Source organism: Pleurodeles waltl, chromosome 11 (genome assembly GCF_031143425.1).
Source record: "Pleurodeles waltl isolate 20211129_DDA chromosome 11, aPleWal1.hap1.20221129, whole genome shotgun sequence".
Taxonomy (NCBI): Eukaryota; Metazoa; Chordata; class Amphibia; order Caudata; family Salamandridae; genus Pleurodeles; species Pleurodeles waltl.
Genome location: NC_090450.1, coordinates 36,940,144 through 36,956,218, shown reverse-complemented (window position 1 = coordinate 36,956,218; position 16,075 = coordinate 36,940,144). Strand labels below are relative to the sequence as shown.

The 16,075-nt window shown below is 41.2% G+C and overlaps 1 protein-coding gene across 1 annotated transcript in view; it reads right to left on the bottom strand.

The window, feature by feature from the left end:
* The window catches only part of PSMD2 (proteasome 26S subunit ubiquitin receptor, non-ATPase 2), a 76,032-nt gene that overhangs the window by 50,100 nt on the left and 9,857 nt on the right, over positions 1 to 16,075 (bottom strand). Inside the window, exons 2-5 of the mRNA XM_069212967.1 lie at positions 15,238 to 15,294; positions 12,937 to 13,101; positions 4,537 to 4,658; positions 2,924 to 3,148 (exon numbers count right to left, since the gene is read on the bottom strand). Of these exons, the coding sequence (XP_069069068.1) occupies positions 2,924 to 3,148; positions 4,537 to 4,658; positions 12,937 to 13,101; positions 15,238 to 15,294 (569 nt within the window). The remainder of the gene's footprint in view (positions 1 to 2,923; positions 3,149 to 4,536; positions 4,659 to 12,936; positions 13,102 to 15,237; positions 15,295 to 16,075) is intronic.

Genomic DNA, 16,075 nt, shown 5'->3' with positions numbered 1-16,075 from the left:
TGTCAAAGCAGGTCAGCGCCATCTCCTTCTCCTGCTACAACACCCTCTGCATGCTTCGCAGAGTTTAAAAAAAGGGATCCCAACAGAAACAAGAAAAACAGTAACCCAGGCCCTTGTCGGCAGCAGACTCTACAACGGCAGCGCCCTCTACACCGGTATCTCATCCAAACTCCTCCAACGCATCCAAAACGCCTCCGCCTGACTCATCCTCAACATCCCTCGCCACTGCCACTTCACCCCCCACCTAAGAGACCTTCACTGGCTCCCCGTCAACAAGAGGATGACCTTCAAGCTCCTCACCCACGCACACAAGGCACTCCACAACACCGGACCATCATACCTGAACAACAGACTCAGCTTCTACACCCCCACGTGGCATCGCTCCGCTAACTTCGCCCTCGCATCCATCCCCCGCAAATCTTCTGGCGGCAGATCATTCTCGTACCTCGCCACCAAGACCTGAAACACCCTCCCGCCGAATCTACGACAGATTCAGGACCTTCTTTCCTTCAGAAAACACCTCAAGACTTGGCTCTTCAAGCAGTAGCAGCACCCCCCTCCTCATCCCCCCCAGCACCTTGAAACCCTCACAGGTATGTAGCACGCTTTACAAATTGATTGAGTGAGTGACCCAGAATATCCCAGTTACCTGTGGAGTTCCCCAGTGTTCCTTCTTTCCCCGATCACCTTCAACCTCTTTATAGATCCCCCCTGGGTTCTACTCAGAGATAGGATTAGAATGCACCAATATGCAGATGACAACTGTAAATGAGAGTTGTCCAACCCCTCCACACTGCATGCACCCAATCAAGATGCAGATGTCCAGCAACATCCTTAAACTTAACCAAATCAAAAGCGAATTCCTATAGTTTGCCAAGAACAACAGGTAATGAATGACTAGTGCAAACCTGGCCTAAAGGCATGACTCTGGAAAGATTTGATTCCACACCTGCAAACAACTGCAAGTTTCTAAGGAGCCCGATCTTGTCCTCAATTAACATACCACACAGAAAACTAATGCAGGTACCTGTTCTCTTTACTAAAGAAAGCAGCTTCAGAACTGCTCTGCAAGCTGTTGTACTCTTGCACATGTTTGGTGGCAACTGTCTGCTCCACAGCCTTCCAGACTGCACACTAGCCCCCACTAAAGGGAACCCTATGTGTAGCAGCACACCTCATTACCCTGACGAAAACTACCTGTATGCCATTGAAAGCCTGCACCATCTTCAAAATAAACAAGTTAATGAATGGAACGCTTGAAAAATCTCAGCCAATGGCAATCGCTTGGGCCGCAACCTAGTCTTTCGTTTTTTTGCCTATCATGCCTTCCTCATCACCCCCCCCCCCCACTAAAAACACACTTTTGTCCAAGCCATATTCAAATCAGCCTTGAACCAGCTCCAACAGAAACAGTACAGCCCGCACTGCCAGAACAGGTCCTCCCTGAAATGGAAAAAGCAACCCAAACCAGTTTCGCCCTAAATAGGACACATCCGTCAGGTATTGCTTGGTTCCAGTACCATAATGAACACAGGACCCATGTCTGGGCTTACCCCTTGCATTTCGGGCATTGACTGCAACAACAACAACTTGATGGATGGTACACCTTGATTATCCTTAGTCACTGGCAATCACTCAACTACATCACAAGTCCATGGTTTTTTGCCCACCATGCCCCCTCCGTTTGGAGCCAGCCATTTGCAGATCAGTCTTGACCATGCTTCGAAAGAACAGTGCAGACCAGCTACAAGGCCAGGGCCTCCCTGGACAGTCCCAGGACAATCCTGGAGCAGTATTAAAACTGATTTACATACAGATGGGTCCAAAAGGAGGAGGCATGACCTGCAAAATAACAGTGGGATAGGATGCAGCCGGAGTAATTACCAGTGTCTGAGATTAATTTAAGCATTCTGTCCATCACTTCTTTATATACATCAGTGTGCCACACTTAGGGCAAGGGGAACACCCGGATGGGGGCCCTGAGCACAATGTGCCCATGGAACCAAGATACACCTGCTTGATGAGCACTAATAAGGGAGAACCAGTCCAGGGTCTCTTGTGTTCTGGTAGTTTGGGCTGGAAGGTTCCCTCTGCAGTGGGTCAGGACTGAATTGCATATGGCTGGGTCCAAACTGAGGTGAAGCGGTGTGCAAAATAAAGATGGATTGGGAGACGGCCCAGGGTAATTACTAGTAACTTAAATTAATTCAAGCAGTCCATCCATTACTTTTTTTGTATAAATCAGTCCAACTTCAAAACCAGCTGCATCGTCTACAAAGCCATCATAACCGGCTGTCTAATTGGTTGACGAGTTCACCATTTCCAGTGGCTTTCGGCACAGCCAAGATCCATCAGACTTTAATCAAAGATGTACAAAAAAAGGCAACAAGTCTTCTCCACCTATCCACCCGGGATCCTGAAGGACATCTACATATCCATCAAGACAACTCTAATCCTGCTTCACAGTGGGAAAGAGCCTAGGACCCACCTCTAGGAAGATCACTACATCACTCTGCAGTAAAAGTCCATTTCACCGCTAAGAATCCAGCTATCCCTACAATCACACCCTGACTGTATGTTTGCCTTGGACTCTGCACACCACTCTGCTGCCCTCAGAACATTTAAGAAAGGAATTATCTGGCGTCAAATAAGATATTCTACAGATGACTGTGTTGAAATGTAAAATCCAGATAACATCCATGAGCTTGAGATCTAACTAGGCAAAGTCTCCTTCGGAAATGCCTACTCAAATTTAGCTGCACTGATTTTCTGAACCAGGCATAAATACAATTGCATATTTTGGGTAATGCTGGTGACAAACCTTAACTCACATCCTGGTCTGGTTTAGATTCTAGTTTGATCAGATACGAGGCCAACGAAAATAAGCATGGTCACATATTTGAAGATCCACTTTGATACTCACCTTGTCAGGTAGAGGCACACCTTTGAGTATGCATTATCATCAATGTACTTTTCCAACATGTCCATTTGTTCAATCTCCATAAGGAGGTCACATGCTTCATGTTCTGCGTTGTGTGCCATATTGTATGGTATAATCTCCTTCACCAGCGTCAGCAGGGAATCGCGCTGAGTCTTGTCAGCCTCATCAATCTCCTGCCACTCCTTAGCAACCTCTCCGGAGAGATGTCTGCAAAATAGACAGGAAATTAGCCTCTCAAATAGCAATACATTCCAACTATGGTACGAGGCAATGTGAATTGTACAGTGCTAGTCAATATGTTTCAATTACACTCCTGAAAGCATCAATCAACAATGCAATTTACATATACCAATTGAAAGCATTTTTGGCAGCAAGATGACTCAGCGAGTTAAGCACTCATTGCCAATATGTAATGTGACTCGCAGATATAGATTTGAAATTCAAAGGGTGGGTTTACACCTCTTAGTGAGGTCTATAAATTCTAAAATACAGCTTCAGCAATGGTCTATACAATTGTATATTATATTCTGCTCTTTCCTACGGGAAGGATGCTTCTATTACAAGTTTTGAGATCACTTAGCCGAGCTCTGTTATAGTTAAACAAGCCATTATACTCCTGCATATCATAATATATTACGCAGTCTGCTTAATTGAATATGTAGATTTAAACATCGAGGTGCCTTTGGAAGTTGGAGCTCCTATGGGTGTTGTACCAATTTATGAGTGGACTGGTTGTCACAAAAGAAGACATTTTAATCCAACCCTTCTACGTAATGCCACACAATGACAATGCCCGAGCCTCCAGTCTCTAAAACATGATATAAGATTCTATTCTGTAAGACTACAATTGATCTTTTGGGCTTTCCTTTAGAGACCGACTATGTCACTATCTGCATATCTATTTAGATACTTCTGATTATGTTAGCTCTTTAGATTAATCAACAGACTACTTTCAGCGATCTGTCACTACACTATTTATAATAAATCCAGGAGACTGATAACTTTGGAATGTAGTTGTGTTCAGATTTTATTAACAACTTTGGACTAAGTCTAAGTGAGATTCAGACAGCCCCGTTCCTACCCAATGACCCTCTTAATTAGAGCATCAACAAGACGCTGTTAAACAGGACTATAGGCATTTAACAGTACCACAAAAAGGTAGACAGTGTGCCATCAAGTACTACAAACAACCTCATCATTCTTATTACATAACTAAACGCCACAGCCCTAAAATTCAAGTACTATTGATCGCTCAAATGTTGAACGGGCTAAGTCATGCGTAAAGTGAATAAAGCACGTTATAAGAGTCACATTTCAATTCCAGGGGTTAAAGTCATGCATCCGTAGAAGCACGGTGTCCTGAAATCAAGCACTGTACGTGGTTTACATTGTAATAAGATCCAGCATGACATTGTTCTTCCTCCCTATGCTATGCAGTACTACTGGAGGTAAAGCACGAGCTGCCTGTACTAATACGATGAACAAGCCTACCCTTGGACAGAAGAACTTTCAAGCGTAGAGGGTCAACATAATCGTCACAAATGCAAGCCAGCAAGAAAGGTCGGACACATTCTTTGTACGCTGCTCAAGCTCACCTGACATATTCATGGCCCCACGAAGACAGTTCCTCTTGGGAGCCCAGCAGCCTGTACTTCAGACACTCCCTCTCTCCACTCATTGTCATGGCCAGGACAGAGATGATATCCGCAGCGAAGCGCTAGAGGCACAAAAGTACAGAGGCAGGACACTGAGATGGTGCAAAACAGTGAGGCACTTTTCAATGGAATACATACATATGTGGTAGCAGAATGAGCACATTGGACTTTGGCTAACAAACCAGGACCCCAATGCATGAAACAGAGGCAAATTCAAGCATGCACAGTCCAGAGTACTGTAGGAAACAAAGTACTGTCCTTCACCAGGCAGAGCACAAAGACTGCACCAGAACAATTGTTCACAAAAGATACCCTCTTTAGGGTAACCACTTCATTATTAACTTGAAACACTGCTACAGGATGCACATTACAATGTAGACTAAATGCTTGCTACTGATAGATACGAGGTGAACTATCTAAGAATATCAGATCACCATAGGAACATACACATTGTGCATAAACTGTTGGGCTACCGGAACACCAAAGTCTATGTGACCTTCTGCATCAGAGGCACTGGCCAATGATGACATCACGTGTTGTCTTGCTCTTTGTATCAATTCCATTATCACACTCTGGTTCGCTCTTCATTCAAGGTTAAAATGGCAACCAGATGGATTCAAAGTTATGTGATCTATTATGAAGAATAGGAGAGCCTCTTGAAAGCTGGCATATGAAGTACAAAACAATTGTGAATTTCCATGCAGAATCAACACAGCGATTGGCTAAACAATGGTGTGTTACCATGACAGCAAGTTCTATTAGTTCATATGCTTCAAACATACAAAGTCAGTTTCGCAATCTTACTGCCAAGTGCCTCAACAGTGTGAAAAAAGTGGCAATTATTCAATGCCAGCAAAAAACTGGTCCTGTAGAGTTTTGTGGAGGGGGCAGGATAGGAAATTTAGCAGAATGGTAAACATTAAAAGCATATTGGCAGTAAATTAAAGGAACTCAAACGTGACCCAACACACACACTGACCAAACGTGTCCAAGATGAACACAAAAATTTGAATGCAAGCATACATCCTGAATAGAAGGCTGAACAAAGATTCAGAAATGCAATTTGTTTTAACCAAATGCACTACTGGCGTCATAATCACTTTCTAGCTGCATTAAAAACAAGATATTTATTTGCATTACTACAAATAATATTTAGTTGATGTATGATATTACTTGCATGCTAAACCCCGATGCTCATCTTAGTACAATCTGTGGCCCACTGAGCTGTAAAGATGGCGCCGAGAGCCATAATAAAAAACATTGGCACTTTGGAGAGTCAGCTGGCATCCTTTGAACACACCCAGTGTTTTCAGCTCACATATGTTCCTCTAATGGGAGAGGATGTGGCATAATAGCCTGAGCTGCCGACTTCGGAGCCGGGTAGAACCAGGTTCGAATCTCTGAGTCGCTCAACATCCTGTGATTCTGGGCAAATCACTTAATCTCCCCGCGTCTACAATTCCGCATCTTGAGGCCCCCACAAGTGATATGCCACACTTTACAAATCCTGGATTTGTTTGCATAATAGTAGAGTTATATGTAGTGTGCTAATTCCTTATGTTACTGTACATAAAGTTCAACGGAGCTGCCATTCAACCTTACACTTCATGCCCCCAGTCTAGTTGGAACTCACAACCAACCAACCGCATTCTGACCTTTTGCAAGTTATTTTTCTGACATCCTCCAAGAGTGATTTAGGATTGTGTGCTTACCAGTAGTTTGAGTTACAAAAGCCTCTTGGGTGAATGTAAGTCAATGTGCCCAGAGAAGTCCTTTTCCAACAAAAAGGATGCTTCATAATGGCCTACAATTTGTTGATTCCGCGAATGAAAATCAAGTTTTTGTTAAATAATGCAGTGCAACAACCATGAGCTTTAACTGGCCTGGCAGTACACCTTCAAATTTAGTAATAACATGTCATTAGTGTGGCAATTTCGTCCAAAGCAGGTTGCTTAAATTCAACTGGGCACCAATCTAGTAGAAAGGAGACCTCTGTCTAAGTTTAAAGCATTATAAAGAGAGCTTATCTTTACCAATCCTTAGTGGATTGGTTACAGTCCTACACTGGGACTAGAAATCTCAATGTTGGTTCTCATCGGAGTCAACTTGTTCATGAAGAAAGAATTAGATTTTCAATATTTTTTATGCTGAGGATGCCCATGGTGTATACTGCTGCACTGAATAAGCACCTCAGCAACTTTATTTCTTGCTTGCACTTTGTCACTTGTGCGTTAATCATATTCCTGCAACCTACCCGGTCTTCTTAAGAACTGCCATTAATACATGATAATTAAAGTGAGACATTCACTTTACTCTATGGGTATTAAAGAGCATGTTCGGGCATCAGGGTGGTGCTTGTATCTTGGATTTCATAGTAGTAGAATTGTTAAAAGAGTCTAGGAGAACAGGATAAGTAATGGGCAATTTGCTACAGGACTCAGGTGCGACTCCATGTAGGCTGCACATGCCTGATAAACTCACTGTCAGGAACACTGCAGGTGCACTAAATGGCCATGCACCTGAACAGGCGGGAAGGAGGTACATGTTGCTACAGTAAACTGGGAAAAGTTGGAGGAGCTAGGACCACCCCCACTGGAATGTGCAGGACGTGCCCCTCCAAGATGGTGTTTTCAACTGAGGCACTCCTAATAGAGATGTGCAGTATTGTACCTTTGAAGGGAGAACTGCAGAAATGACATACTAACATTCCTGAAAACCTAGGTGGCTACTAAGACCAGGAATTTGGGTAAGGCACCTAGAGTGGCACTGTACAGCAATTATGCTCATAAAGCTTTATATAAGGAGAAAAAATAACATGTCGCCCAGCAACAACACTGCTCTGAATAAACATTCCAATACAGAGAAAGGCTTAGAAGACCTCCACCTGGCCAATTTGACTTGTGGATAGTTTGTTTGGGTTGTTCTACTGCAGCACTTCAAATACTACAAAGGAGACTTTGGGAAAACGGAGGAGACAGTTACACGGATTCAGGACACACTAGTCTACACGGATTGGTTCAGGGAACACCCTCTCAAAAAACATGAGTGCATGACTAAGACCTCCAAATACTGCTTACTTTCAGGGAGCAAAATCTGGATGCAAGAGCTAGCTAAAACAGAATAAGAGCGACCTGCATATATAGGGTACTGGGCTCTACACAACTCAGAAGGTGATATTAAAATTCTAGTCCATCATTTCTTCCACAAAGAAGGATGATTAATGGGTTGGCCATCCATACCACTGGACATAAACGGAGCAAGAAAGATTCCAACGAGGATGTTCGGTAGAGATGTTGCTATCATCATGGATGGGACTAACACATTTAGCTTCTTAGAACAGCTACTCTGTTTTATCCTAACAACTCATTTACCTGCAGAGTAAACATGCCTAAGCGGAGTAAAGTGTACTGCAGGCCATGAAACAGAGAAATTTGGGCAGATGTCTCATGCTGAATCAGGCTACACTGGAGGATGAGGTGTATACAACAATCCACATTGCTTAGCAGTGTCTCTTACCAAACATATACACACCTTCTACAGAGTGACCTACAAGTCTCATTAAAGACAATTACTAGATCTACTGAGCAGTTCAGCTGACAATGCTAAAATATGCGGATAAATGGCACTTCGGTGCTAATGAAGACGACCTAGCAATAATTCAGGAAAAAGGGCTTTAAAAGGGGCAACTTACCTTACAATGCAATTTATCCATATATTTTAGCATTGTACAATTAGCAATTTTAGCAGTGTGGATTGTTGTCTACACCTCATCCTCCAGTGTAGCCAGCAGGTAAACCCCCCCCGAATTCTAATCTGTTGAACATTTTACGATCTTTAAAAAGTACTGCAAGAACAGGATGCACTAAAATTAGAAAACAACATAACCAAAGAGAATAATTTCAGGTTTGTCCCAAGATACTGGGTCTCTCCATGGTAATGTATATAGAATTTTTTTTTAAAACAAAAGTATCGGACTCGAAAATAATTACTAAATTTCACATTAAATATTAATGCTAATTAATTTTAAACATGTATTCTAAATGCTGAATGAAATTAAATAAAAAAATTCTACCGAACTATTAGCTGGAATTTTGAAATCAATCATTAATGGAAATAGATTAAATTAAAAATATTTTTCAAAAGTTTAAATTACAAAAATAATTCACACCCAAACTCATCTAAAAATATTTATTATGTATTGATAAAAATGATGCATAGAATTAATTAAAATCAATTCTGTTATATTTTAATAAAAAGATGACTAATTTGTAAGTTCAAGATGGAGTATCAGAATATTTTACAATTACAGGAGTACTGTTTTAAAATGTCTAACTTTAAACTATCTATTTACATAATTTCAAATAATTTAAATTATTTCGGAAGGGGTTTTAATTCCACAACTATTATTTTCAATGGGAAATGTATTGCAGTACTATTGGTTGGCCATGGGCGGTGCTGGACTTACTAATTCTCAATTTTTTTCTTTTCTTTGTTAGTAGTAACTAACGCAGATTATGTGAATAAGCAAAAAGAACCCAACTCAAAAGTGAACACTGTATTTGTGAAGTAAGCCCTATATATACATATATAGATATATACACACACATATATAAATATATATATAAATAAAATAAACAGAAAACAAATCTATACACACAAAAGGGGCTCTGGGTCAGACCTCTTCAACCATCTGTTCAATAACCATGCATGTTTTGTTCCTGTGCTCCGCAGCATTGAGTAACCGGTCAACCCACTTCAGCCACTGGCTCTCCGGCCCCGAGACCGACCACATTTTGCCTGTTTACATGCACATATCTGTCCAAAAATAAGTGCACTTGAGTGCCATGGCAGGTGAGCCAATAGTTTGCTATGTCAATGTGTTTTCTTTCCATTGTTTAACCTTTTTACTCATAACCCATTCCGTGCTTAAACTATGTACCCAGGTTCCGGTGATTTAAAGTCAATAGCAATGTTCTTTGCGCCAATAAGAATTATCTTCCTGATCGCTCTAATAAAATCATATGGCGCCTCTTTTGTTATTACCATTGTTACTGTGAGCATATGCCCACCAAGTTAAATAAGCAGATATTATTTTTATTTTGTGGCACATGCTTGCAATAGATTAAAAAAAAAAAAAAAGAAAAAAAAAACACACAATCATTGCACTAGTTTGCCAAGGCAAAACTTTTTGATTACTCCAAGCCTTCCTAAAATAGTTTTTTTGGGTTACATTTCTTCATCCAATTTTCAGGACCATAACATGAACGGACAGTTCATTGGAAATATAAATGTGACACCATCCATTACATATGTATCATTACAAAGTAGCATCCATACTATAGAGTGAGCATTATGTGTGGGATCTTTCTATTGTCTAAGTACACTATTACCAATCACCCGTCATATCAATGGTACATAACAGTATGTTACAATTCTGTATTGTACAGCAATATTAAAAAATAAAATGTGTTCAAAACCAAATAAAATAAGACAGAACATTGAGAAAGATAGATAATAAAACAGAACAATGGCATGCAACACTGTACAGTATTGTAGTATAGTATATGTACCCTACATATATATTCAATATTTGTACTAAAGGGAAGCAGAACCTCAATATGTGTTACAGTACACGTCATAACATTTCGGTGACATTTTGCTACTTGTGCGAGATACTCTGCCTCTCCCTCTTTAAGCATGGGTGGAATGTTACTTCCCTTAGAGGCCAGCAATCACAGTTGGTGTGATGAACACTTGCATACATTCTAGCTATCTAGCCCTTATAAAGGTTGTTTTTATACCTTGACATTTAAACCATTTCCATAACTCATTTAGCCCCCTGATCTTAATCACCAAATACCTGCACTCTATTGTTACTGTGACTCCACTATAACCTTATTTCTTACCCTGGGTCAAAACCAACCATGATTGCGACCCTAACAATACCACAAACTTGTCTTAAAACCTCATAGTAATTTTTTAGGTCTCACCTATAAAACGTCTTTCAACAGACAGTGTATGCAATGTTAACTTACAGTGAGATTAAAGCCCACCCATTGCTCACCTATGGCTTCAGGCACTCTTCTTTGCTTGCTTATTATCCGTTAGTTGTGTGGGCTTTCCTTCCACTTCTTGTTTTCACCCCACCCCTGGAGCAGAGATTGATTACTATGTCCTTTCACTTCTTGCTTTTTTAGATTTCGCCTTCACATGCTAACTTGCATAATCTTTAATGAGTAAAAAAAAAAAAAATCTTAAAAGGGGCTTAGAAACCACCCCTTACTTGCCTGAACTTACCCTTGGTTTATTCCAACGTCACTCTAAATTACATGCCTCTCAATGGCCAGCACGTCGTACTTTCACTTCCTGCTCTCTGATTTGCCGTCCATGCCATCTTGTGGAGCCTGGACCAAGTACATCTTCCTGTCATTGACCACGATCCTTCCACGGACCACATGCTTCCCATGCTCTAGGAATGATTGTGTCTGCAGTTTGTCTGCTAGAGTGCACTGTATTTGCTTTCCCACCTTTCTTAGTAAAATCCCTGTGTTTGCCCAATTCACCCCTCCTTGTATTACTTTACTTGCTCTTTTTTTTTTTAAATACACAACAATGGTTTTCGAGGTTTCAATACAGCCAGGACCTGTGCATTCAACCTACAAATGGACCTTTAGTACACTGAGGGTTGTCAACCCAATACAGCCTAAATGCTCTACATTCTGAGGAAAATGTGTTAAACGAATATTGTGGAAATTAGTGCACAAAGTGCTACATATGTTAAAATGCTGTCAAGCTGGACGAACTGCAGTGCAGATCCATATAGAGGTTATTTTTTGGCACAATTATAGAACACAAACTTGGCAAAGCAGCTGGGCACATAAATTAGTTTTCCATGAAAGCCAGAGGTTACACATTTTTAAAGCATCAGAATCACAGGATGTTGAGCCAAGCCTCGAACCTGCTTCCCAGGTTCCAACACCTGCAGCTCTGGCCTTCATACCTCTTTCCTGACAGCGCACAGCTCACTTTTCTTCTCACATAAGGTAAAATAATATAACTTGCACAATGTGATTTATGATAAATCCTACAAAGTGATTTAACAAGGCAAATATAGATTTATGCATAGGCGAAACCTATTGGCCTTACCAATGCTTGTTTCTTTTTGTTTAAGTACTCTACAAGAGTGCATGTGTTTTACCGGTTTCCCCTGTGTGATTCTTGCCCACTCTGCTGTGCACTCTCACTTAGGTGCTTCTCCCCAACTCTCGCAGCATTGCCTTCTCACCCATGTGGTTTCCACTCACCAGCTCCTTGTTGCCCTTTCACCAGTTTGATCCCCCACCCACAACTCTGTGGTGCCTCTGCCCCACCCACGACCTTCTGTTTTGCTCCCCTCACACGCTTTAAAAAACACCTCTCGACACCACGCCCCTGTGTTGCTTCCAGTACTTGTCCCCAATGCTGGCACTGCCCTGACAAGTATTGCCTACACACCTCTCCGAAGTGAGGAAAAAAAAAAAGAAGAAAAAAAAAAAGTACACTGTTGCACTTTTTCCCTTTTTAGTTACCAATCAAACTCCAATACTGACATAAAAAGGGGAAAAAGCAGCCACATACTTTTATAGGTGCAAGCATCTGCAAAATGACATGGCAACCCTGTGTCAAAGACGTTTGTTTTTTATTATTCTTTAGCCATGCAGCATAACTTCAGGAATGACGGGTCACATGGCTAAAGCCACTGGCATAGCCAACAGGTCCCAAAGGCAAGACCCACTAGCTTTCCCAATGCTTCTTAGAAGGTGTGGGGAGGAGGCTTGGGGGAGGAATTGGGACGACATAACAAAATAACCTACACAAAGTAAACAAAGAGTGCCTTATTCCAAAGCACAACAAAGCGGCATTGTCAAGTTCCTAGCAGATATGAAGCCTGTGGCACAAATCCAATATGGAAATGGATTATATAATTAGTTTCCATTGCTTCATGAGCAACCGTACACTTGAGTGGTATAGAAACAGCCTGAAGCAAAGCCAAGCGTTAGCAAGAAGAAAAAAGGTATCATGAAGTGTTTAGGCCCAATTACGACACTGGCAGAAGGGATGCTCTGTCACAAACGTGACAGATATCCCATCCGCTGTATTACAAGTCCTAGTATAACCTATGGAACTTGTAAAACGGCAGGCAGGATATCCATCATGCTTGTGACAGAGTATCCCATACGCCAAGGTTGTAATCAGGCCCTTTGTTTTAGGTAAGAAATAATTAGCACCCGACATTACAAATGCACATACACAGACCATACCCCTAAAAAAGCTAAAGAGCTTGTGAACAAGTGACTGTACCTTGTTTTCTCCAGGAGCCATGCTCTCATAGATCTCCTTTAGTTTCCCATAGTGTGGCCTCAGGAACTTTAGAGGTTTGGGAACAGAAGTCATGGATGTGGTGGAGGATCTGATCTGTCGCCGAAGCTCCTCCAGTGCTGGGTGATACAGGGATGTATCTTTTTCCTAAAAAAAAGAAAAAGAAGTGCTGACTGGTGTCCATGTCAACCCATGCAAATGAACCATGTGACACCCGAATCTTGGCACAGCACATCCGTACACTTAACAACTATTCTCAGCATATAAATGAATACATCTTGCCAGTCCAGTTAAGATTAGGTGAAGAGTTAAAATGAAAAAGTTATAAAATCAATATATTTGACACATTAGAGAGAAAGAAAATCAACAAAAAATGTATTTGTTCTAAATAGGGTGAAAAAAAGGTTTTAATTAAATAAGGTAAGAGGGGGCGGGGAGCAGGTAACTGGGGGGGTACAGATGCAGGATATGTGCGCATTAATTACATTTGCATTATTATCTTAAATATAGAGAACAGTGAAGTGTTTGTGAAAACGATATCAGTCAGCCAAGGTGTTTTGTGGGGCTGAATAGGAGAACCCCAGGTTTTGGGTACATAGTGGTGAAGACTGTTTTACGACTTAATATTTACCTTTGATATAAGAGCCTAAAAAAAAACACGAATTCCTAGACTTCACATTTAAGATATACAGAAGAAGAGATTTGCTTTTTCAACAGAAAGTAAAGTCTGCTCCAAAGGGACATTTCTTTAATGAAAATTTGTATAGAGAACAAATCAATAAAGTTCACAGTGAGTAATTTTCAAACTTTTAGCGTTTCAAATGCACTTTTCCCCACTCTTCACTTCCTAACAAAAATCATTACGTTATACAGTAAAGCCAATGAGGGCTGCAAATAGAAAATTAATATAATTATCATTTTGCACATTTGCCATTGGAACAGGCCTAATGAAACATTCAAGTAGTCCCACTGCAGCGAATGTCACAGCTATTAAAGACGTCACAGTTATTAAACCATCCTATAATCCTCTTGGATAGATGCTCTGGACAGGGACAGCACCAGGCAAGCGAAATGGGGCCTCTACAAACATCACGAAACACATTATTCACAGAAACCTAATGATTGTCTCACTCCACAGTCATAAAACCAGCATTACAGAAAAGACTGTCCTGTCTTAAGGCACGAAAATTTCCACTACACACTCATGTAACAGATGCCAAGTAAGAGTCTCATGACTAAAAGTACAGAAATACACTAATCACAAAACATTCTATTGGAGACTATATGGAGACTTCACTCTACTACCAAACCCCTGGCCCCATGTTATTATTCCCCAACTACCTTTTTCCAACCATCCTCTTGTCCACTCTTCTGTTATTAAAGAAAGGGCCCAACTGTGAAATAACCCACAATCTCTATCACAAAAGCTTCATCCTAGGGCAGTGTCACTCACTTTGGGGTAGAGGTGGTGTGGGAAGGTGAACTGTTCAGTATGGAGCAGGACCAAGATTGATTTACAGAGGGTTGGACTCTGCCTAGAGTGGCACAGAGAGCAAACAATGTTGGCTGGAATGTGGCCTTGAGTGATCACCAGTGCCAGCGGTTAATTCAAACATTGCTTATATCACTTTGTTGTTTGCTGTAGTGGGACAAGTTTGTCCAAATGGGAGTCAGTGTTGAAGCTATACCTCACTGGCGGAGCCTAAGTGGGCCAAAACTGATCTGCTGTTGCTTGTGCTCCTGTCTGGAAGGAACCGGACTTGGCAGTTCATGTTGGAGTATTCCCATTACAGCAGGCCCAAGACTAATGTGCATATTACTGTTGTGTATCTAGAGTAGTGTAGAGACTGAATAAGGATGAACTTGAGTGTGGTCACAAACGACTTCCAGAGGCTGAGGATCAGTCAAGTATTCCTTTTATCGGTTTGCTTTTTGTTGCACGCAATCAGTACCCAACATATGGCAGTACCTTCCACATACTAATAGTTCCAAGTCAAACTGGAGAATGTGTTAATCACTCCATGCATCCCCCTTCTATAAAACACAAACAGTACCAGTGCAGATGCTGCAGTGGCGGCAGGCTCCCTCTTATCCGAGACAGGTCTGGCATAAAATAGGAATTGCTGAGCAGCAGAGACCCCATATAACAACATGACTGCTACCGAAGGCGCACACAATTTAACACAGCAGCTGTCCTCTAAAGACATCTCCTATGGCAGTTGGTAAATAAGCATCCCGCTGCAACATACAACAGGACACTGACATTTTACATCAGCTACTTACCCCCAGCCTCTCGACAAGCATCTCCAGTTCATCCTGCAACTGTTTGTCTTCCTCCGACTGAGAGACAAGAAATGGAAAGATTAAGGTCAGTGAAACATAATAAAAAGGAAAAAAATAAGCTTGACAAAGTTGTGGCACAAATCTGCAGCTCGACCTCTAAATGGGGTCCATGACACTTACTCAAAAACATGTAGAACAGAATGCAAAGACAACAGATCGAAAAAAATGAGGTGACTGACTATCAATGACTATGGTAATAAGATTGATAGTCACATAGCACTTGCCATCAGGCAGATTTAGTTGGTTGTTACTTGCTGGAGTTTACTGTTACCGTTCACCAAATCAGTTTTATGGTATTTACTTCACAAGAAGTAGAAGCTGGGCAGCCAATTGAGATTCCAACTTGTGATGATCCACAGTTTGCAGACAGATTTCAGCAATAGGTCCATTTTTATAACATATCACAAATGCCAACTGTAAGTTCTTCCTCATGATACCAGAAATCACAATCTCAAAAAACTGGCAACAAAAACAGTAAAAGGCTTTATAATTCAACATTTTTAGAATACTGCAAGTAACCATACATCTTGCTGTGAATGCCATGACAAGCTATATCAGAGTGGCAGTACGTTAACCTTCTTTATTAAGAGGGTGAGTGGTAAAGGCATGTTTTCACTTCAAGCAGGTTTCCAGGGTCTGAAATTTCTGTAGGAGACTAAACCATTTCAATGGGTGCTAACTTTACGAGTTCTACTTTTAATTTAGTGGAGAAATTAGATCCTTACTATGTACACAGGCAAAAGCGATGATGTGGTGTTGACTGCAACATAATGGAATA